This window comes from Leucopleurus acutus (genome assembly GCF_964270905.1).
Source record: "Leucopleurus acutus genome assembly, chromosome: 2".
NCBI lineage: Eukaryota > Metazoa > Chordata > Mammalia > Artiodactyla > Delphinidae > Leucopleurus > Leucopleurus acutus.
Window position 1 is genome coordinate 177,499,477 of NC_139143.1, and position 24,163 is coordinate 177,523,639.

General features: G+C 37.8%; 1 protein-coding gene across 1 annotated transcript in view; it reads left to right on the plus strand.

Annotated features, from left to right (window-relative positions):
* The window catches only part of EIF4G3 (eukaryotic translation initiation factor 4 gamma 3), a 370,424-nt gene that overhangs the window by 212,309 nt on the left and 133,952 nt on the right, over positions 1 to 24,163 (plus strand). The window contains exons 9-10 of the mRNA XM_082833610.1: positions 1,300 to 1,422; positions 18,551 to 18,656. Coding sequence (XP_082689736.1) covers positions 1,300 to 1,422; positions 18,551 to 18,656 — 229 coding nt within the window. The remainder of the gene's footprint in view (positions 1 to 1,299; positions 1,423 to 18,550; positions 18,657 to 24,163) is intronic.

Genomic DNA, 24,163 nt, shown 5'->3' on the forward strand with positions numbered 1-24,163 from the left:
GCAACTAGAGAAGAGCCCACGCACAGCAACGAAGACCCAGTGCAGCCAAAAATAAATAAATTAATCAATTAATTTTTAAAAACCCAAAAAACTATAGTAAGCATAAGATTCTATACCTGAAAAAATAGCTGATAGTAGAAATCTTAATAAAGACTTACTCCCAGGAAAGCTTCCAGATACAAATGGTTTTATTAGTGAATTCTTTGACATTTTCAAGAAGCCAAAGCTAGCTTGATAAGCTCTGGATTTAATGACAAGCAGAGGGGGGCTTTCAGCACTGTCCCAGGATGGAAGGCCTAGACCCAGGTACTCCACCTCCATTATAGCACCATCTCCACTGATGTCTATGCATAGGTAGCCTTCAAAAAAATTAAAAGAAGACCATACACATTGTTCTGTATCTTGCATCTTTTCATTTACCAATACATCTTGACAGTCATTCCATATTAGTACATGTAGATCAATCTCATTTTTTCTACTGGCTGTTTGGTATTTAATTGTAAGGATGTAGCATAAATTTTTTTTTTTTTATACAGCAGGTTCTTATTAGTTATCCATTTTATACATATTAATGTATATATGTCAATCCCAATCTCCCAATTCATTACACCACCACCGCCCCTCGCCACTTTCCCCCCTTGGTGTCCATATGTTTGTTCTCTACATCTGTGTCTCTATTTCTGCCCTGCAGACCGGTTCATCTGTACGATTTTTCTAGGTTCCACATATTGTAGCGTAAAGTTTTAACTACTATGTTCTCGATCAGCCTTTAGAATCTTTCTGTGTCTTTGCTGGGAAAAAAAACAGTATTGCAGTGAGCATCTTTACATACATATACGAGGTTATCTGCAACATAAATCCCTGTTTCTGAGTCCTAGGATATGGATAGTGTTCATTTTGTTAGAGAACCATTTAAGGGCTTTAAAACTTTAGATAGTAACTTCCATATTTTAAAACTCTTTTACGAATCTTGTCTTACGTTAAGCATTATAAATAAAATCAGTCAATTTGGCATTGCTTAAAAGACAAGTGTTAATACTTTGCCTTTTTGACCTAGAAATTTTTCCAACTAGGTTTCATTTTAGCTTGTTGTGCTAATTAATTCAAGTCAGAGCTAATGGCCTAAATTCTTTTGAATGACCTCCTCTGGTTCCGTGATTGAAATCAAGTCAGATGTGGTGATTGTCAACTGTGATGTTTGAGAGATTTCCCAGTTTGCATCTTTATACATCATATGCCTATAAATCTACTACACAGGCACCCATCTATAAATATGCCATCTTATTTGTAACCTTATAGATAAGAATTCGAGATCCAAACCAGGGAGGTAAAGACATAACAGAGGAGATTATGTCTGGAGGTGGCAGCAGAAATCCTACTCCACCCATAGGGAGACCCACATCCACCCCTACTCCTCCTCAGGTAAGACAGAATGTGCCATGATGGATGATGAGGTGTATTTTTTGTTCACTAACCTCTACTGAGCTCTTCTTTCTTCTGTAGCCACTTGACTGTACTTTTCCTTTCTGTCAGTTGTCTCATAGCCTCGAATATCTAAATGATATTTAAACAGACATGTTGTTTCTCTTTGTAAACTGTTATAACTTCCAACTTTTTATTGGTAATATTTCTCTGTATTGTCTTCACATTCAGAGCATAGCTGCTGCCACTCTTCCTAATGAACTATTATTGCATGGTACCAAAAGGAGCTGCATTCCTATGGAAACCTCATCATTAAATGAGTATTTTATATTTTCGATATGGAGTCTTAGGAGTTAAATGCTACACTCTGTGATAATATAAACATTAAAATTGAGAATTTAAACATTTTTATTGAACTGTGTTTGAGATGATTGCCTGTGTTATTCAGAGCATATTTAAATGTATTATAGGTATACCTCTTACTTTTTAGTACTACATAAATGAGCTTCTTGAGTGCAGGGTGTCTTCTTTAATTATTTACAAAGGTTATTAACAAGTTATGTCAAACACCTTTTTGTTCCTGTTGCAGAATGTGGTTATCGTGATCGTCTAAGAGTTCACTTTCTTGCTTTTAGACATCAAGGCTTTCCAGGAGAAGCTGAGGTTTAGCAAACTGTAATAGAAAATGGACGCCCCCCCCCCCAAGTTTGACAGAATTTTGATTTCATCATGGGGTTACTTTAAATTCTGCTAAACCATTCAGAGGAGAAGAGTGATTTCAAATCTTCAAAATATCTAAAGTGAATGCTCAGCATATAAAACAGACATAACCAAAGTTGTTAAGGTCTAGGAATCTGCTTGCTTCCCCCTCTTGTGGCCGATTGGTGAGGTACTTCTCAGAGCCCAGTTTACGAAACAAGTGACATGGATGATCAAATATAAGGCATTTCAGAATGACAGACTATTGACTGGATTTTAGTAGTACTGTATAGGTTTAAAAAAAGTTCTTTAAAAATTGAGCTCACAAACAGATGTCTAAGTTTAGAGCCCCTTGAAAATCTGTGAATTTTGAGTCGACCTAAAACTTGGAACTTTGTATAATGATGTGTTTCACTTGGAAACGATGATACTCTCTGGCTGACTTTTATCTCAGTCTTCCATCATCTGGCTAAGTATAATATGTAACCATCTAGATATATGAATTGTAAGGTTATATTAATGATTGTTAATAGGACTTTTCACCAGTCCCTATTATTTCCCCAGGGATATTCCAAATCTAGAATGATTGAACAGGGCTTATACTTAATCTTGTCCCTGTACGTAAACATGGGACAAGCACCATATACACATTTAAGTTATTCACTTATGTGCTCTGTTAGGTGGGAACATACTATAGCGAAAATTTAGGATTAGTCGATCGGGGCAGTTCAATTTTGGTCTGTATTTTCCCACATTAATTAAAATATTGTTACTGTCCAGCTGTGTAGTTGACAACCTTTTGTTGATTTGTGTTTAAATTCTCAACTTGAATATATATTAGTATATCCTTTTGCATTTTAATTCCCTGTGGGCTGGTTTGTTTTTCTTTAATCTTACCAAGCTTGATCCTACCCTCTTCTGGTTATCTCTCTGTCCTTAGTCACAGGAATCCTTTTGCTTTTTATCTTTCCCCAGGGATCCCAGGCCTGAATACGAATGTATGTGTAATCATAAAGCCCATTAAATGTACATTTTTATTTGATAAAGGTCATCAGTCAATTATTATAATGTTGGTAGTTCTTTTTGAGGTGTAATGTTGTCTTGAAGCATCACTTTATTTTATTAGGTAGTTTGCATTTAAATCCACACTTACCGATCTGTTGTCTTTCCAAATGCATGAAATTCATGGAATGAATAAATAGCCTCTTAACAGACATATGTACTAGAAATATTTCATTTTCTTCTTAAGAACAACAACAGCGCAAGTGTGATGATGGCAACCGACACTTGGCTTCATTTTCTAGAAATTCATGGAGAGTGGTGCACATAGAGTAGGAGAGGATATCCCTGGTTAGGGGAAGCAATCATTAATGCCTAATTGTTATGTCATGTAAAAATGTTGACCCAATGTTTCAAAAGAAGCTAGAAATCAATCTGCGAGTTTTAATCGGCAACTAATTCTACTAATAAATAGCACTATGCCAGCCAAATAAGATCCTTTAGGTTTAACCTAAAAACTGCTAGTTTGTAGCCTTGGCCTAATTCTAAATAGATCCTAGACCACAGTCTTAGTAAGTAAGACTGCAGATGAGACAACCCTTTTCAGAATTTATGACTAAATAGTAAATACTGTATTGCTTTTGGCCTTACGGAGTACCTGCTTTGAGTCACAATTGCATGTGATGTGAATGAATAGCAAGCCCTTTCCCTATCATTGAGCTCATCCCAGTCTCTTCAAGGGAGACAGAGGATGCTTACTAATATATGACCGATCCTCCTGTGAAATGTATACCGAGAATTATTACAGCACAGAGATGACCAAGTGGGTCATATTTATAGCACAGGCTCAAATGTGTTGGATCACAGAAATCTATTAATGGTACTTGGTACAGGTGAGATAGTACAGGGGAGAGGTTTAAAGGTTTGGCTTAGAATCAGATATACTTGGTTTCAAGTCCTAGTTCCACAACTGAATTTTGTAACTTTAGCCAAATTACTTATCTTCTAGAACTTTAGCTTCCACATTTTAAAAAACAAGGGAAATAAATATCATATAGAGTTATTATAAGTATTAAATAAATACTTAAAATTGCTTAAGCTTGGGACACAATGAGCATTCAACAAATGTAATCTGTTATTAGTATTACAATTATTGTTATTTCAGAAGGCACAGAGAATGACTGGAGGAGTCTTGAAGGCTTCACAGCAGAGATGCCACTTGGGCTGAGTTCCCAGATTGGTATTCACAAAAATGGAAAGAGAGAGAAGGGTATTCCAGGCAGAGTGGCAGCATGTGCAAAGAGGCACATGGAGATGGGAAATTGAGTGAAGGGAGACTGTACCATTTCTAGCGATAAATTGGGAAGTCAGTTGAAGGAGAGGAAGCCAGTGAGAGAAATATTCAGCCATTGGTTACTAACTAAGGATTATAAAAAGAGTAACCCTATGATTTATCATCGAAATTGGGGCAGTTTTAGAATGAATGGGGATGCTATTAATCATTTTGCTGGGACAACAGGCATAAACCAGTACTGTCCAGGTAAACACATTGCATGGTTCCCCTAGGAGTTAGAGAGAGGGAAGAATCAGAGGTGATTCTTCAAGCTTAGACACTGGGATTTATAGTAAAACATAACATGGAGTGTACATGGATGTTTGAAAAGGGGGATAATGAATGATTTTGGCAAGCAAGTAAGCTAAGAAGAGTTAATTGAGAGAAACTGCATTGGAGGAGAATGGAGAGGAGAAACAGGTTTTTGCTGCTTCTGTTTTTGTCCTGAAGAGTAGATTGAATTTAAAATTGTCCTGCTTCCTGAGTTTTAAAATGATCTGTGGAATAACTCCTTGAGATTTTATATCTCAGATGTATTAAAGATATAGAAATATGTGTAATATATGTGCCCATTCAGATGATCGTAGTACACAGACAGAGGTGCATGAATGGACAGAATACTAGAGTACTTGATGCTGGTCGGTCTCCACTCTGTCACTTAGATTTATGACCCTGGGTCAGAATGTGAAGCCCTTTAAACCCCTATTTTTTGATATGTAAAATGAGGGATTATACTAAGTAATCTCAGAGTTCCCTTTTAGTCCTTAAATATTTAAGTTGGAAAGAAGGGAACATTTTTGTTACTTTCCCTCAGCATCAGAGTCTCTCAGCTATATCTCTGTTGTTGATAGCAGTGAGGCACAAGGAACGTTTTCACATTAAGAAATGTGCCTGCTTCCTGAAAGTCACTTTGGACCCTGCAGGGTAAAAATAAGTGTATGGTGTTGTACGGTCAGCCCTCCCTATCCACAGGTTCTTCATCTGCTAATTCAAATAACCAGGGATGAAAAATATTCAGGAAAAAAAATTTCAGAAAGTTCTAAAAAGCAAAACTTGAATTTACCATGCACTGGCAAGTATTTACAGAGCATTTATGTTGTGTTAGGTATTATAAGTAATATAGAAATGATTTAAAGTACCTGGGAGGTTAAACGCAAATACTGTACCTTTTCATATAAGGGACTTGAGCACCTGAGGCTTTTGGTATCCACGGGCTGTCCTAGACTCAATCCCCCATGGATACTGAGGGACGACTGTATAGGCAAGGCTTCCATAATTGTCTACTTCCAAAGGGGTGGTGAAGTAAAATCACTTAAAATTTTAAAATGAGCTATATATTTTCCTTCCTCTCCCTACTCCCTCTTATTCTTTTTTCTGTTTTAAGAATTACTCACTTGCCACCCAAGTGAGAAGTCTGCGCACCACGATGGAGAGTAGCCCCTGCTTGCCACAACTAGAGAAAGCCCGCGCGCAGCAACGAAGACCCAACACAGCCAAAAAATTTTTTTTAATTAAAAACAAAAATCTTTATTCCATATTCCACACCATTATATCATCAAGTCCTATCTGGCTCATTTTCACCATCTCCACTGCTACTGTTATCTTCTAAACCACTTTGATCTCCCCTAAACAACAGTAACTTTCCTACTCATCTCCTTGCTTCTGCTTGCCTCTCTGTCTATTCTTTTTATTTATTTATTAAAAAATTTTATTTATTTATTTATTTTTGGCTGTGTTGGGTCTTCATTCCTTTGCATGGTCTTTCTTTAGTTGCGTCGAGCTGGGGCTACTCTTCATTGCGGTGTGTGGGCTTCTCATTGCTGTGGCTTCTCTTGTTGCAGAGCATGGCCTCTAGGCGCGCAGGCTTCAGTAGTTGTGGCACGCGGGCTCAGTAGTTGTGGCAGGCAGGCTCTAGAGCTCAGGCTCAGTAGTTATGGTGCACGAGCTTAGTTGCTCTGTGGCATGTGGGATCTTCCCAGACCAGGGCTTGAACCCATGTCCCCTTCATTGGCAGGCGGATTCTTAACCAGTGCGCCACCAAGGAAGCCCCTCTATTTATTTATTTTTTTACTGAGGTATAATTGACATAAACATTACATTAGTTTTAGGTGTACAACATAATGATATTTGTATAAATTGTAAAATGACCACAATAAGTCTAGTTAACAGCTGTCACCATGCACAGTTACAAAAAACAATTTTTTATTTATGAGAACTTTTAAGATCTATTGTCTTTGCAGCTTTCAAATATGCGATATAGTATTATTAACTAGAGTTGCCATGCTGTTCATTACATCCCCATGACTTATTTATTTTATAACTGGAAGTTTGTACCTTTTGATCCCCTTCACCCATTTTTCCCACCCTACCCCCCACCTCTGGCAACCACCAATCTGTTCTCTTTTCTATGAGTTTTGTTTTGTTTTTTAATTCTACATATAAGTGAGCTCATATGGCATTTCTTTCTCTATCTGGATTATTTCACTTAGTATAATACCCACAAGGTCCATTCATGTTATTGCAAAGGGCAAGCTTTCATTTTTTTTTATGGTTGAATAATATTCCTCTGTGTGTGTACAGGTTTATTCTTTAATATGTTTCCCTTGAAAGAAATATAAGCTCCAGAAGCTAAGGATTTTTCTGTTTTAATCACCAGTGGGTTCTCAATGCTTTGTATGTGATAGATGCCAGGGGGGAAAATCCACACATGTGAGTGTGTGTGTGCATGTGTGCGCATGCATACACTCATATACACACCTTTCTAAAGAATGCGTGTAGGAGAATTCTCTCCCATTTATGAAAGAAGTATGTTTTGGTCCTTTTTCCTGGTGCCATTTATTTTTTTACTTCCTAATCTTCATAATGTTTCTCAATCGGGGGCAGTACTTCTTTATCCCCAGGGTTTGTGTATGTTAAACACGTGGTATTTATTACAATGGCTGTTTTAAAGTCATTGAATGGGACTTCGAAAAGTCAGTTACATATAACATATAAATAATGAAATGTGAAACGTTCAAATAGCCTCTTATGATAACAGTAAATTACATCAGCATCTTGCTTATATTTATATAACTATTTGGAGTCTCTGGCTTTCTCTCAGTGGATTACAATAAGGGTCAGCAATCATTTTCTGTAAAGGGCCAGATCGTACACATTTTTGGTTTTGCAGCCAGCTGTCTCTTTCACCACTACTCAACTCTGATATTGTTGCATGAAAGCAGCCATAGACAATATGTAAATGAATGGCTGTGGCTGTTCCAATAAAACTTTCTAAGTATCCTGTAATTTTCATATGTCAAGAAATATTGTTCTTTTAAAATTCCCCCAACTATTTAAAAATGTAAAAAGTTCTTATCTCATGGAAAGTACCAAAATAGGCATGTGGCCCCTGGGCCATAGTTGCTGGCCTCCTGTCTACAGTTACCTCTGTAATGAAGCATCCTGTCATATACACGTTTAAAATAGACAGTAAATGATGGTGGCCTCTCTTTGGGTAGAAACACTGTAGGTTATGTAAAGAGAAATGAATTTTATTTACTTTTTAAACTGCCAAATCTAATTTTTAAATTTTTATACAACTTTTAAAGGTTACTTTCCATTTACAGTTATTACAAAATATTGACTATTTTCCCGTGTTGTACAATACATACTTGACACCCAGTAGTTTTGCATCTCCCACTGCCCCACCCCTATATTGCCCCTCCCCCCACACTGATAGTCACTAGTTTGTTCTCTAGTGACTGTGAGTTTGCTTCTTTTTTGCTATATTCACTAGTTGGTTGTATTTTTTAGATTCCATATATAAGTGATATCACACAGTATTTGTCTTTATCTGACTTGTTTCAGTTAGCATAATGCCCTCTAAGTCCATCCATGTTGCTACAAATGGCAAAATTTTCATTTCTCTTTTATGGCTCAGTAGGTACCGGTGTGTGTGTGTGTGTGTGTGTGTGTGTGTGTGTGTGTGTGTGTGTGTGTGTGTGTGTGTGTGTGTATCACATCTTTTTTATCCATTTATCTTTTGACGGACACTTAGGTTGCTTCTGTATCTTGGCAATTGTAAATAATGCTGCTATGAACATAGGGGTGCATGTATCTTTTCGAATAAATGTTTTTTCTTTTTTTGATATATACTCAGGAGTTGAATTGCTGGGTCATATGATAGTTCTGTTTTTATTTTTCAGGGCATTTCCATACTATTTTCACAATAGCTGCAGCAGTTTACATTCCCACCAACAGTGTACGAGGGTTCCCTTTTTTCCACATCCTCACCAATATTTGTTATTTGTGTTCTTTTTGATTCAGTTCTTCTGCCTACTTTTTAGTTGGGGTTTTTTTTTTTTTTTGATGTCATGTTGTATGAGCTGTTTACATATGTTAGGTATTAATGCCCTATCCATCATATCATTTGCAAATATTTTCTTCCATTTACTAGGTTGTCTTTCCATTTTGTCGATGGTTTCCTTTGCTGTGCAAAAGCTTGTAAGTTTAATTACGTCCAATTTGTTTATTTTTGCTTTTATTTTCTTTACTTTAGGAGGTGGATCCCCCAAAAATATTGCTGCAACTTATGTCAAAGAATATTCTGCCTATGCTTTTCTCTAGGAGTTCTATACTGTTTGGTCTTACATTTAAGTCTTTAATCCATTTTGAGTTTATTTTTGTGTACGGTGTCAGAGAGTGTTCTAATTTATTTCTTTTACATGTAGCTGTCCAGTTTTTCCAGCACCACTTATTGGAGAGACTGTCTCTTCTCCATTGTATATTCTTGCCTCCTTTGTTATAGATTAATTGACCGTAAGTGCTTGGGTTTATTTCTGGGCTGTCTATCCTGTTTCATTGATCTGTGTGTCTGTTTTTATGCCAGTATTGTACTGTTTTGATGACTGTAGCTTTTTTGTATAGTCTGAAGTCAAGGAGCATGAATTCTCCAGCTCTGTTCTTCTTTCTCAAGATTGTTTTGGCTATTTGGGGTCTTAGGTGTTTCATATAAATTTTAAAATTATTTGTTCTAGTTCTGTGAAAAATGCCATTGGTATTTTGACAGGACTTGCATTGAATCTGTAGATTGCCTTGGGTAGTATGGTCATCTTAACAACATTGATTCTTCCAATCCAGGAACATGGTATATCTTTCCATCTGTTGTGTCATATTCAGTTTCTTTCATCAGTGTCTTAGAGTTTTCAGAGTATTGGTCTTTGCCTCCTTAGGTAGGCTTATTCCTAGATGTTCTGTTCTTTTTGATGCGTTGGTGAATGAGATTATTTTCTTAATTTCTCTGATAGTTCGTTGTTAGTGTATAAAAATGCAACAGATTTCTGCACATTAATTTTGTATCCTGCAACTATACCAAATTCATTGATGAGCTCTAGTAGTTTTCTGGTAGCGTGTTTAGGATTTCCTATGTATAGTATCATGTCATCTGCAAACAGTGACAGTTTTACTTCTTCCGTTCCAATTTGGATTTTTAAAATTTCTTTTTCTTTTCTGAATACTGTGGCTAGAACTTCCAAACCTGTGTTGAATAAAAGTGGCAAGAGTGGGCATTCTTGTCTTGTTCCTGATCTTAGAGGAAATGCTTTCAGCTTTTCACCATTGAGTATGATGTCAACTGTGGGTTTGTCATATATGACATTTATTATGTTGAGGTATATTCCCTCTATGCCCACTTTCTGGAGAGTTTTTATCATAAATGGAGGTTGAATTTTATCAAAAGCTTTTTCTGCATCTATTGAGATGATCATATGGTTTTTATTCTTCAATTTTTTAATGTTGTGTATCACATTGATTAGCAGCTATTGAAAAATCCTTGCATCCCTAGGATAAATCCCACTTGATCATGGTGTATGATCTTTTTAATGTATTGTTAGATTTGGTTTGCTGGTATTTTGTTGAGGATTTTTGAATCTATTTTTATCAGTGATATTGGCCTGTAATTTTCTATTTTTGTAGTATCTTTGTCTGGTTTTGGTATCAGGGTGGTGCTGGCCTCATAGAATGTGTTCAGAAGTGTTCCTTCCTCTGCAGTTTTTTTGCACTGTTTCAGAAGGATAGATGCTAACTCTTCTCTAAATGTTTGGTAGAATTCATCTGTGAAGTCATCTGGTCCTGGACGTTTGCTTTGGGAGTTTTTAAATTACTGATTCAATTGCAGTACTGGTAGTTGGTCTGTTGGTGTTTTCTATTTCTTCCTGGTTCAATTTTGGGAGGTTGTGCCTTTCTAAGAATTTGTCCATTTGTTCTAGGTTGTCTGTTGTGTTGGTGTATAGTTGCTTGTAGTAGTCTCTTATGATCTGTTGTATTTCTGTGGTATCAGTTGTAACTTCTCCTTTTTCACTTCTGATTTTATTGATTTGGACCTTCTCCCTTTGTTTATTGGATAGTCTGGCTATAGGTTTATTAATTTTGTTTATCTTTTCAAAGAACCAGCTTGTAGTTTCATTGATCTTTTTTTGTTTTTTAGTCTGTATTTCATTTATTTCTTCTTTGATCTTTTGTTTGTTTGTTTGTTTTTGCATTACGCGGGCCTCTTACTGTTGTGGCCTCTCCCGTTGTGGAGCAGAGGCTCTAGACGCGCAGGCTCAGCGGCCATGGCTCACGAGCCCATCCGTTCCACAGCATGTGGGATCTTCCCGGACCGGGGCACGAACCCGTGTCCCCTGCATCAGCAGGCAGACTCTCAACCACTGCACAACCAGGAAAGCCCTCTTCTTTGATCTTTATGGCTTCTTTCCTTCTACTAAGTTTAGGTTTTGTTTGTTCTTCTTTCTCTAATTGCTTTAGTAAGGTTATTCATTTGAGATTTTTCTGGTTTCCTGAGGTAAGCTTGTATTGCTCTAAACTTCCCTCTTAGAACTGCTTTTGCCACATCCCCTAGGTTCAGCATTTTTTTTTTCATTTACCTCTAAGTATTTTTTAATTTCCTCTTTGATTTCTTCAGTGATCCATTGGTTGTTTAGTAGCATATTTTCTTTCCTCCATGTGTTTGTGTTTAGTAGCATATTTTTCATCCTCCATGTGTTTGCAGTTTTTTTCTTGTAGTTAATTTCTAGTCTCACAGCATTGTGATTGGAAAAGATGCTTGATATGATTTCAGTTTTCTTAACCTTATCAAGGCTTGTTTTATGGCTTAGCCTGTGATCTATCATGGAGGATGCCCCATGTGCTCTTGAAAAGAAAATGTATTCAGCTCCTTTCACGTGGAATGCCCTTTATATATCAGTTAAGTCCATTTGGTCTAATGTGTCATTTAAGGTCTGTGTTTCCTTACTGATTTTCTGTTTGGATGATCTGACCATTGATGTAAGTGGGGTGTCAAATTCCCCTACTATTATTGTGTTACTGTCTATTTCTCCTTTTATATGTTAATATTTGCCTTATATATTGAGGTGCTCCCATGTTGGCTGCATGAATTCTTTATCTTAATCTTGGATTGATCCATTGATCATTATGTAGTGTCCTTCTTTGTCTCTTGTAACAGTTTTTATTTTAAAGTCTATTTTGTCTGATATAAGTATTGCTACTCTGGCTTTCTTTTGATTTCCATTTTCATGGAATACTTTTTTCCATCCTCTCACTTTCATTCTGTGTGTTTCTCTAGATCTGAGGTGAGTCTCTTGTAGATAGCATATATATAGACCTAATTTTTGTATTCGTTCAGCCACTTTATTCCTTTTGGTTGGAGCATTTAGTTCGTTTATGTTTAAGATAATTATTGATATGTATGTTCTTACTGCCATTTTGGTACTCGTTTTTTATTTGTTTTGTAGGTCTTTCTTTTTTTTTTGCCTGTCTTCTTTTGCTCTCTTCTATTATGATTTTATGACTATCTTTAGTGTTACTTCTGGATTCCTTTCCTTTTTTGTGTATATATCTATCGTAGATTTTTGGTTTGTGGTTAGCAGTCTATATATATACATGATTGTTTTAAGTTGCTCATCTTTTAATTTCAAATGCATTTTTTTTTGGCTGTGCCATGCAGCACATGAGATCGACAGGCAGGATCTTAGTTCCCCAACCAAGGCTTGAACCTGTGCCCCCTGCAGTGGAAGCGCGGAGTCTTAACCGCTGGACCACCAGGGAAGTCCCTTAAATGCATTTTTAAACCCCTACATTTTTAGTCTTCTCCTCTCATGATTACTGTTTTTGATATCATATTTTACATCTGTTTTGTGTATCCCTTAACTGCTTATTGTGGTTATAGATGACTTGACTACATTTTTTTGTCTTTTTAACCTCCCTGCTAGCTTTATGTATGTATGATTTCCTACCCTTAGTGTGTGTTTACCTTTACCAGTGAGCTTTTTTATTCTGTAGTTTTCTTGTTGCTGGTTGTGTCTTTTTTTGCCTAGAGAAGTTCCTTTAACATTTGTTGTAAAGTTGGTTTGGTGGTGCTGAACTCTTTTAGCTTTTACTTGTCTGTAAAGCTTTTGATTTCTCCATCACATCTGAATGAGAACCTTGCCAGGTAGAATATTCTTGGTTGTAGGTTTTTCCCTTTAATCACTTTAAATACATCGTCCTACTCCCTTCTGGCCTGCAGAGTTTCTGCTGAAAAATCAGCTGATAGCCTTATGGGAGTTCCCTTGCTTTTAATATTCTCTCTTTATCTTTATTTTTGTCATTTTGATTATGGTGTGTCTTGGTGTCTTCCTCTTGTGTTAATCCTGTGTGGGACTCTCTGCACTTCCTGGACTTGGGTGACTGTTTCCTTTCCCAGGTTAGGGAAGTTCTCCCAGGTTAGGAAGTTGTGTCTTCACATATTTTCTCAGGCCCTTTCTCTCTCTCTTTGTCTCAGACCGCTATAATGTGAATATTAGTACACTTGATATCGTCTCAGAGGTCTCTTAAACTGTCCTCATTTCTTTTCTTTCTTTTTTTTTTTTTTGCGGTACGCGGGCCTCTCACTGTTGTGGCCTCTCCCGTTGCGGAGCACAGGCTCCGGACGCGCAGGCTCAGCGGCCATGGCTCACGGGCCCAGCCACTCCGCGGCACGTGGGATCTTCCCGGACCGGGGCACAAACCCGTGTCCCCTGCTTCGGCAGGCGGACTCTCAACCACTGCGCCACCAGGGAAGCCCTCTTTCTTTTTTCTGTTCGTCAGCAGTGATTTCCACGACTCTGTCTTCCAGCTTACTGGTCCATTCCTCTGTATCATTTAGTCTGCTGTTGATTCCTTCTAGTGTATTTTTCATTTCAGTTATTGTATTCTTCATCTCTGTTTGGTTGTTCTTTATATTTTCTAACTCTTTGTTTAAAACTTCTCACTCTGTGTATCCATTCTTCTCCTGAGTTCTTTTATCATCTTTACAATCATTACTCTGAACTCTTTCTTGGGTAGATTGCCTGTCTCCACTTCATTTGGTTTTTCTTCTGGGGTTTTGTCTTGTTCCTTCATCTGGAACATGTTTCTCTGCCACCTCATTTTGTCTGAGTTTCTATTTGTATTTTTATGTATGTGGTAGGTTAGTTACATTTCTCAAACTTGGAAAAGTGACTTTCTATAGGAGACATCCTATGGGTCCCAGCAGTGCACTCCCCTGTTGTCACCCAAGCTGTATGCTCTAGGGGTTCCTCCTAAGAGGGCTGAGTGACTCCTTCTGTTGTGGAGGGCTGACTGTGTGGGTGGTCTGGTGGGCTTTGTTGGCCCCTAGTGTGATTGGTTGCCAGGCCATGCCTTGTGTGGATGCTGCTAGCTGCTGTGTGGTGGGGCGTGGTCACGAGGTAGCTTGTTTTAGATCCCTAGGGGGCCCTTGGGCTAGTGCCAGCTCACTGGTGGGTGGAGTCAGGATCCCAAAGACTCCGAGGCTGTTGCCTGTACTACACCAGGTCCTGGGATTAGTGCCTGGGGTTAGTAGTGGCATGCAGAGCTGGTTCCTGAAGTCTGGCTGAAGGGCCCAGGGATCCTAGAACTTGTTTCAAATCGTTGGTGGGGGAGCCAGTTCCTGACACAGTTTTGTATGGGATCCAGGGTGTCCTGAAGCTTGTGTTGGCCTGCTGGTGGACGGGGCCTGGGCCAAGCTGGTCCCAGGATAAGGTCTGGCCTGCTGTGAGTGGGCTGGGTCTGCAGGCTGCAGGATCATAGTTTTCTTGCATCCGGTGTCTGCCCCCTGTTGGATGAGGCTGTTCTAGAGGCTAGTGCAGGCTTCCTGGAGGGAGAGGGCAGTGCATGCCCGTTGCTGGGTGGAAGTGGTTCTTGGCCCTTTGGTGGGCAAGGGCATGTCTTGGCGCATGTCTAGAGGTGGCTGTGGGATCACGATGTCTTTTGGCAGCCTGTCTGCTGATGGGTGGGCCTCTGTTTCCGCTGAGTTGCTTTGCCTGAGGCGTCCCAGCACTGGTGCCTACAGGCTGTTGTGTGGATTTAGGGTTAGGTGTTGGAACTAGTGAGTGAAGATGGCAGCCACCAGCAGCAGTGGTCACACAGTAGAATGTTCCCAAGTATGGCTGCCACCAGTATCTGTGTCCTCAGGGTGAGCCACAGCCACACACACCCCCACACACATACCTCTCCAGGAGACTGCCCAAGACCAGCAAGTAGGTCTGGCCCAGGCTCCTATCAAGTTACTGCTTTTGACCTGGGTCCCAGTGCGCATCAGATTTTGTGTGCACCCTTTTAAGAGTGAAGTTTCTTTTGCCCTCTGTCCTATGGGGCTTCTGAAATTAAGCCGCTCTGGCCTTCAAAGCCACATGCTCTGGGGTTTCATCTTCCCGGTGCAGGACCCCTGGACTGGGGAGTTGGACATGGGTCTCAGAACTCTCACTCCTACGGGAAATCCTTTGCAATATAACTATTCTCCAGTTTGTGGGTTGCCCACCCAGGGGTATGGGATTTGATTATACCACGAGTCTGCCCCTCCTACCCATCTTGTTTTAGTTCCTTCTTTATGTCTTTAGTTTTAGAAAATCTTTTCTGGTAGGTTCCAGTCTTTTTCATTGATGGTCGTTTTGAAGACAGTTGTGATTTTGGCGTGCTCATGAGTGAGATAACTGAGGCTTTCTACTCTGCCATCTTGGCTGCTCTCGAGAATTGAATTTTAAATTGTACAAAGAATATTAAAGACAATCCAGATTTTGTTGCCTCGTTTTATCTGTTGGTACTCTATTTAAAAAAAATTAATTCTTCCAGTGGGCCCACATCTACCAGTATCCCTTCAGGCCAGTATTTCAACTTTAATACGTAAATCTTCAACAGAGTAGATTCTCAAGTAGAGTTCATACAGGAAATTCACTTCTTGGGTACTATCAAGTATCTGATATCTTGCCATTCTTTAAATAAGCTTCCTTAACATTGTATTTGAAAAGTGAGAATTTTTTTTCTTCTGCCAATCAGAGCTTTGATCTTGAAAAATTTGATGTGGGGAGGGAATTTAGCATTGACATAAATTATGAACTGTTGAAACAATGTGATGTTGCCAAATAAACCCTAACCTTTTAACCTGACTTCCTGAGCCTCTTTGTTGAATTATTTCATGTTTTGATATCAATTGCCCTTCCAGTCTGATTTTTATAAATTTTAACTCCTACCAACAGTGAAAGTGACTGAAGTGCAGTGATTTTGAAATTCATTAAATATATTCTCAACAGGGTTGATCATGTCACCTGAGAAGAGATGAAATTAGAGGTTAGCTAACATTTGAGATTATCCTAAATTAAAATTAATCTGAAACAAAATTAGAGTATTGATGTATGTTGTATGTTAGTATGTTATTTTCTTGGTCCTATCAGAGGCTTAGAGAATGTTAAAGCTGAAAGGCACTGTAGGATCTTTAGTTCCTTTTCAGTTTACAGCTAAGGATTACCTTTGTGTGGTTTGTTGTTTTTTTTTTTTTTTTTTTTGGCTGTGCCATGTGGCATGTGGGATCTTAGTTCCCCGACCAGGGATCGAACCTGCACCCCCTGCATTGGAAGTGTGGAGTCTTAACCACTGGACTGCCAGGGAAGTCCCCAGCTGAGGAAATTGAGTACTTTCCTAGCATTCCGTGGCTATATAACTTAAGTACTAGATACTTGGATTTGGAACTATGAGTTAACCAACATGTTATCTCACTCCTTTCTTATAAATCTTTATACATAACATCTTCCTAGGGCTTTGTTGTTGGAAAAATGCCTGTGCAGTTGTCTTTTTAATATGATTGAAGGTATTTTAATCTTAGATTGAAAAACTCTCTGATCTATACAGATTTATAGGTATCAGCAGTCTTTTACTGTCTTAAAACTCCCACCTTAACCATGTATGTCATTTATTTTGGTGATCTACTTTCAGCAGTTACCCTTTTTCATTGGTTATTAATTTCCCTGACTATTAGAGTAGTTAATATTTTCATTCTTTCTGGTAAAGGACACAATTTACAGATCTTTCTTTCCTGGGTTATGTGGATAACTATTTAATAAATATTAAAGAGTATAGACTCTTTCCTTCGTTCTAGAGCTGTTTTCAACCATAGAATTGAACTGAGTCCCTACAGTCATCCCTCAGTATCCACAGAAGATTGGTTCCAGGACCCACGGATAGCAAAATCCGTGGATATTTAAGTCTTTTAGGTATTAATGGCTAGTACAATCGGGTCTGTGTATCTGCGGTTCACACATCTGCGGGTATAGAGGGGTGACTGTTATTTTCACTTACAGCTGGGAACCCTTCCTAGTTTTTGAATTTTAGTAATAGAATTTTTTTCCCACTGGAGCTAAGGATTCAGAGTAGAGTAATCATGGTAGTACTATCCATTTGACAGTGATTCAAAGTGAAAATAGAAACTCTTTCATTTTTTACATATGGAAATATAATTTTAGTGGTCTTCATTTAGAAGTTTTTGTGGAATATGAGTACTTTCATGGTCTATAATGAATAGGTGAGATAATACTATTTTTCCCATTTTTATCTGTTATTTTATACATTACATATAGACCTATATAAATTGTATGTTGTACATTGTGAAAAGCATTGTTAGTTAAATGACATACGGTAAATGATAGGTGTTTAACTCATATATTTCATTTTATATTCCTACTGTATGTGAGACTTACTGACTCGAAAATATTTTTCATTAACTCCCATTTTTAAGTGGCCCTGTCTACCCCCAATTTCCCCATCCCCTCCAAAAAAAAAAAAATCAGAATTGTGCAGGGAGCTCTGCTCTGATAGCACTGATAGAATTCAACGTAGACGATTATAGCTATCAAAAAATTGACCTTAGATCTCCGAGGAGAGACACTGCTTTGTTGTGTGGCTTTTGTGTAACCCTCAAATCCAGAACAAATACCTAACTGGAATGTGATGCAGATTGAATGTTCTTGTTCTTTCTTGTGTAATTCTTTTTCCCTCTAAGTTGAACAATGCCTGCAATTTTTTTCAACCTACTCTGCTAGGATTTTGATGGGCATTTTTTATTCCATATACTGGCTGATTGAAAAGGATAGTTTTCTCTTAGCTCTGAAAAGCCAGATACTTTACTCAGATTTCAGACTCTGAAAAGATATCATCCTTGACCCAGAATCTAAAGACATTTTAAGGTGAAAGTTTCTTTAAAGGCTTTCCAAGTTGCATTTCACCTGAGTGGTTATATGGACAAATGGTAAGAATCACCTTTCAGTATTGTTTTCTTGAATCAGTAACTGGTTTTAAAACCCATCATGTTTTGTTTGTCCTCTTTTTGACTGATGAACTACTTTGCTAGGTAATTTATAAATGAAGTTGACCAAGTCCCTTTGGTCTTGACTGGGAGGATGCTAAATTCTCTCTCAGATGTGACATAACTGTTAGATTGAAAGTCTGTCCTTAGAAGGAACACTGGAGAATGCATTATACTAATGATTGTTGTGCTGTCTTCTCTTGCTGTGGTTAATATTAATCATCTCTTTTCCTTCCCCTTTCCTGCTGCCTCTTTTCCTTTTCTTCCTTGTCTTCCCATGTACTCTTTGAATTTATTATACTGGCCTATATATTTTTTCCTTGCTTTCTGTTTTTTTTTTTTGTTTTTTTTTTTTAATTTTGTGATCTCCTGCCCTACTTTGTCTTCCCCACTTGCCTTGGGTTCCATGTTGCTAGTTTTTATGTTCGCACGCTCATTATCACCCTTTTTTGTACTTCAAATCCCAGCAGCTGCCCAGCCAGGTCCCTGAGCACAGCCCTGTGGTTTATGGGACTGTGGAGAGCGCTCATCTTGCTGCCAGCACCCCTGTCACTGCAGCTAGCGACCAGAAGCAAGGTTTGTGTATGACTATTTTCCTCCCTCTTACCTTTAGTCTCTTTCTTTTTTTTTTTTTTAATTAATTACATTGCCCTCAGCATTTAGGAATAAAAGTAAAACATGAGGATTATTTAGATACCCACTTTTAAACAAAGCTTTGAGATGGAAAATCAGTGTTCTACCTCTAAGAAAGTAAAGTAGGTATGATTAGTAAAAATTTTTCCTACATTCTATTAATGCCTCACTGTCAATGTATATTTATAGGTAAAAGCTTACCTGCCTTAAACTGTTTCTTCTGGAACAAGCTTGGGGAAAATAAATCGATGTATATATTTCTTTATAAGAACAACAGTTTTGTTTATAAGTTCAACATGTTCGTGTGTATCTTGCTATTTTTAAAAACATAAAATGTTTCTTCTTACAAGTTTGGCTTCTGTAGCCTCAGTTGGGGACAGTACTGAGTTCAGCTCCTGAATCCATCAAGCACTATTTGGTCTTGATGAGTCATTATGTTGTATATCTTAATTTCTTCAGTTACAGAATGGAATGAAGAATACCTGCCTCACAGAGTTGTAGTGGGGGCATGCCAAGCATTTGAAAAGTGCTTAGTAAATTATAGCCGTTATTATTATGCAGGAATCATACTAAGGTCTGTACTGTTGACCTTGAACATGAAGTACCAAATGTTGGTGAAATAAGTACACATACTGCTTCTTGGATTATAAATAGGAAACTTTAAGGGAAATCTCATGCCAGAAAGTGGGTTATCACAGTCTCTCTTTCCTGCCTAGTTGGATTTAAGTTGACCTTAGCTAAAATTGGGAGATAATTCATTAGACACAGAAGGAAGCAAGTTAGTTTGTTCATGTTTCTGATTTCATTCTAAGAATGAATAGAAGTCATATGTGTTTTCTGTTTTCTTGAATTATTTATTCCTCCAAACCCCTTAATATTCCATAGCTGATGTATACTTTCTGTACTTTCTAAAAATTATTCTTTAAAAAGCATTGGGGGGCTTCCCTGGTGGCACAGTGGTTGGGAGTCCGCCTGCCGATGCAGGGGACACAAGGTTCGCGCCCCGGTCCGGGAAGATTCCACATGCCGCGGAGCGGCTGGGCCGTGAGCCATGGCCGCTGAGCCTGCGCGTCCTGAGCCTGTGCTCCGCAACGGGAGAGGCCGCAGCGGTGAGAGGCCCGCGTACCGCAAAAAAAAAAAGCATTGGGAATTGGCACACAGTCAAAGTGGAGGTATTTAGTGGCATTGTTTTTTCACTGGATTGCAGGATGATAACACAAACTTCTAATGTGTGGTTTCAGTGTTTCCTTACGGCATGCAAAGATAATATGGTGTTCTTTCCCTTTAGTATTCAGGAGCCTAGTAGACTTGAACAGAGACAAGTCCTAAATTTTGTTTTATGAAATAGTTTTAAACCACAAGATAGGTAATAAATCCTAAACTGGCATGCTTCTAAAAGTTTGCAGTGTCAAATACTTCTTTCAGCAATGTTCAGAGTTAGAGACTCATAAACACTTAAAGTTAAATTTTTTAATATTAAAGCCATTCACCATGTAGGAGTGCAGTTTGTAGGTATTGTGGAAGGCTACTTCCTACCACCAATGATCAAGCAATTTTGAGTCAAAATTCAGAATATTTTCGATCTGAATGGAGAATTTTCAGGGTATTCCCTTCAAAATGTCATTACTTTTGCACAGTTAATAATCCTTTTGCTAGTTAGAATTGTGCTAAACATACTAAATAATTACCGTGCAGAGAGGCCTTAAAATATATCCTTTACGCTGACTTTCTCTAGCTGGGCTACAATACAAGGAATTCATAACATATCTTGATGGTGATAGCTCTGACCTAAGATTTTTGGATTAGGTAGATACCTGCATCTTACCATATTTAGGCCTTGATTTGCAGAAGGAGGAATGTAGAATTCTTTGTTTCCTCTCAGTTTTTTATGCTTAGTGGAAATTTGAATAATAAAATCAACATTTCAAATTGATGTTTGATATAGGTATGAGTGAATTGGAAAATGTTCGACATTACCTTGATGAAAAGAAAAACTTCTGTTTTAAGTATATTTCATAGAGCTTATAGTAACTTTTTGGAACTACTGCTGTCTTCCTCTAGTACCAGCTGTTCTCCAGAAAACTCAGTAATTCTAATCTTCTGTTTCTAATTCTATCCATAGCTTGTCAATATATAGAATAGTTTTCAGAGTAGTTTTCTTTTTTAAACTGAATATATGTAATTCAAATAAAATTAGAAAAGGTTCATCATTTTTCAGAGAATTTTTTAACAGTTAAGAAAGTTTTTAAAAATTTCTTCTTAACTGTAGATTCATTTTGAAATTAAAGTAGGATACAAAAATGCACTGTTTTAAAAAATTGTTATATTACCCCCAGAAACAATAGATTCTGCATTCTGCAGTCAGATTGGTTTTTCTCTCTTGATGGAAATATCATTACGGAGGGTTTGTACTGGGATCCCACTTTAGCCCCAAAGTCTCCCACTAGCTTGATTCACCTAAATACTTCTTTTTGCATAACCCCCCCCTTTCCCCCTCTGAATTGGAAGAATTTAGGATTTGAGATCATTTTTAGATTCTTGAATTGGAAGAATTTAGCATCTGAAATCATTTTTAGGTTCTAGTTATATGACCTTGGACCTGTGACTTAATTTCTAAAACCCTCAGTTTCCCCCTCTGTAAAATAGGAACGTAATAGTTTTTATCCCTTTGGTGATTGTAAGAATTAAAGGACACTATGTATATATGGTATTTGACCCATTTCCTGGTACATATTAAGTGCTTAATAAATGTTAGCTGCCATAATTAAGTGTCTGATTTTCTCAGTTTTTGATGTGAACAGCTGGAATAGTTACATGAAGACCAAGTTTCCAGACAAATATGCCATTTCCCATTTGTTTTGGTACTTGATAAAAACCCAAGGAAGACCTCAACTTGACTTGTAGAAAGACTGTTGAATGAATTAAAATCTTCAGTTGGGGGCTTCCCTGGTGGCGCAGTGGTTGAGAGTCCGCCTGCCGATGCAGGGGACACGGGTTCGTGCCCCGGTCCGGGAGGATCCCACATGCCGCGGAGCGGCTGGGCCCGTGAGCCATGGCCGCTGAGCCTGCGCGTCCGGAGCCTGTGCTCTGCAACGGGAGAGGCCACGACAGTGAGAGGCCCGCATACCACAAAAAAAAAAAAAAAAAAAAAAAAAAAAAAAAAAAAAAAATCTTCAGTTGGTGTGATAGTCTAGAGACACAGCTTAAATGATTGTTTGATGTTTGAAAAAATGCATTCAGCTCAGCGTATTGAGGATATGGTATGTATAATTAAATACAAATAAAAGTTATTTGCGCCTTAGTCTTAGTGCGTTTTGAAGGCTCTTGATGTAGAGTAGGTATTCAACGAATGGTATTCTGTTGTAATTCAACCAGTTGTACCAGTGTAGCTCAACTGGGGCTCTTTTGGAATTTAGGACAGGACTATTCTCTGTCAAATGACACTGTCCCTCAAATTGCAGGATGCTTACTTAGCATTCTTGGTCTCTCCCCATTAAATGATAGCAACACCGTTCGGTCATGTGTGGCTCCTGACAACCAAAGGGCGCCCATCTAGGAGCTTGGTTCCACCACTCTTTGAGAATAAAAGGGAGGAGTTTTTTCTTTCTTATAAATTTGACATTCATTATAGAAACTATGGTTAAACAGAAAGAAAAATTATCTCTTATCTCATTATCCAGAGCCATTGTTAATAACCTGTATGTAATTCTAGACTTCCCTATATGCATCTATGTTAGTATTCTGTATTTTTTTTGTTACCAGTAGGTTTATGCTCCACGTGCAATTTTTGTGCCCTGCTTTTTAGAAAAACATGTCTTTTATTATAAACAACTTTCTATATAATTAAATACTCTTTTAAAAGCTTATTTCAAATGATTGCAGTAATTACCATTATATGCCCCGACCATTATTTCTTTAGTAAGTCCCTCATTGTTAGACATTTAGTTTATTTTTCTATTATAATTTTAGTTTATAATATATTTAGTTTATCTTTCTATTATAAATATTGTTGCTTTAAATATTCTAGACCTCTTTTCTCTTCAGTGTTTATTTCCTTAGAAAAAATTCTTAAAGGTGAAATTCCTGCAAATTCCTAAAAATGGCCAAATGGTATAAACATTTTGAATGCAGTATATTAGATTTCAAACTATCATGGCTCTGAAAAACATACTCTTAATAGTAAAAGTTCTTAGAGAAATAAAATCAGTGTTCTTTATTTAGAGCTACTCTATTATACCTTTCAGCTTTCTGTAGTAAAAGTTTAATGAATTAATTAAAGGACTTATTTCAAAATAAGGAGCTCTCAAAATAATGAAATTGTTTTTTGTTTCTAATTTTCTTTATTAATGTTAGCTATTTCTCAAGAGTATGTAGAAGTTTCAGTCATAGGTCTGCTTTTGTTTGATATTTTTAGTATCAGAAATTTTATTTCCCAAAATTAATAATTGAATTGACATACTCTTACTAGATTGTTAATGTGAGATTTACTATTTTCTGCTGTTTAATTTAATTCATCTAGGTTTCATTCGGTGGTCATAAAGGGTAATATCCTTTTTTAAAAAAATTATTTATTTATTTATTGGCTGCATTGTGTCTTCGTTGCTGAGCGCGGGCTTTCTCTAGTTGCGGCGAGAGGGGGCTACTCTTCATTGCGGTGCGTGGGCTTCTCATTGCGGTGGCTTCTCTTGTTGCGGAGCACGGACTCTAGGTGCACAGGCTTCAGTAGTTGCAGCACGCGGGCTCAGTAGTTGTGGCACGCAGGCCCTAGAGTGGGTGGGCTTCAGTAGTTGCGGCGTGTGGTCTCAGTAGTTGTGGCGCACGGAGTTAGTTGCTCTGCGGCATATGGGATCTTCCCGGTCCGGGGATAGAACTCGTTTCCGCTGCATTGACAGGCGGATTCTTAACTGCTGCGCCACCAGGGAAGTACCAAAGGGTAATACTCTGATGTACTTTTTAATAGTGGTATCTTATAATCTGGGTTACCCATGTAGCAGTTACTCTGGTTGAGTTGGAAAGTATTTTCATCAGAGATATTTTAATAAATACGTATTTATTTTATATATATCACATATATATAATAAATATAATAGATGTATTTCTTTGAATGTTTTTGTCTCTTGCCCTGGCAACTTAGTCTGAAATATTTGGCATTCAGAGCCTATTGATCTTATTTCTCCACTACAGTAAATAGGCAGAGTTAAAGAAACACTGGCCCCTAAGCCCATCAATTAAAGTGAATTTTAAGGCCAGTAAAAGTAGTTGCAGAGAATGAATTAGCCTTTAACAGCTTAATTTTACCATCTGTTTATCTGATCAACGAGCATATTTTCTTTGACAGACTTACTTAACTAAAAGTTATTGTAAACACTCAATTTCACTTATGCATAACGATTTCTGGCAGAGAAAGTAAAGTCCCTTTCAGTTTAGATTGTCTTTCAGCAGTGCTTAAA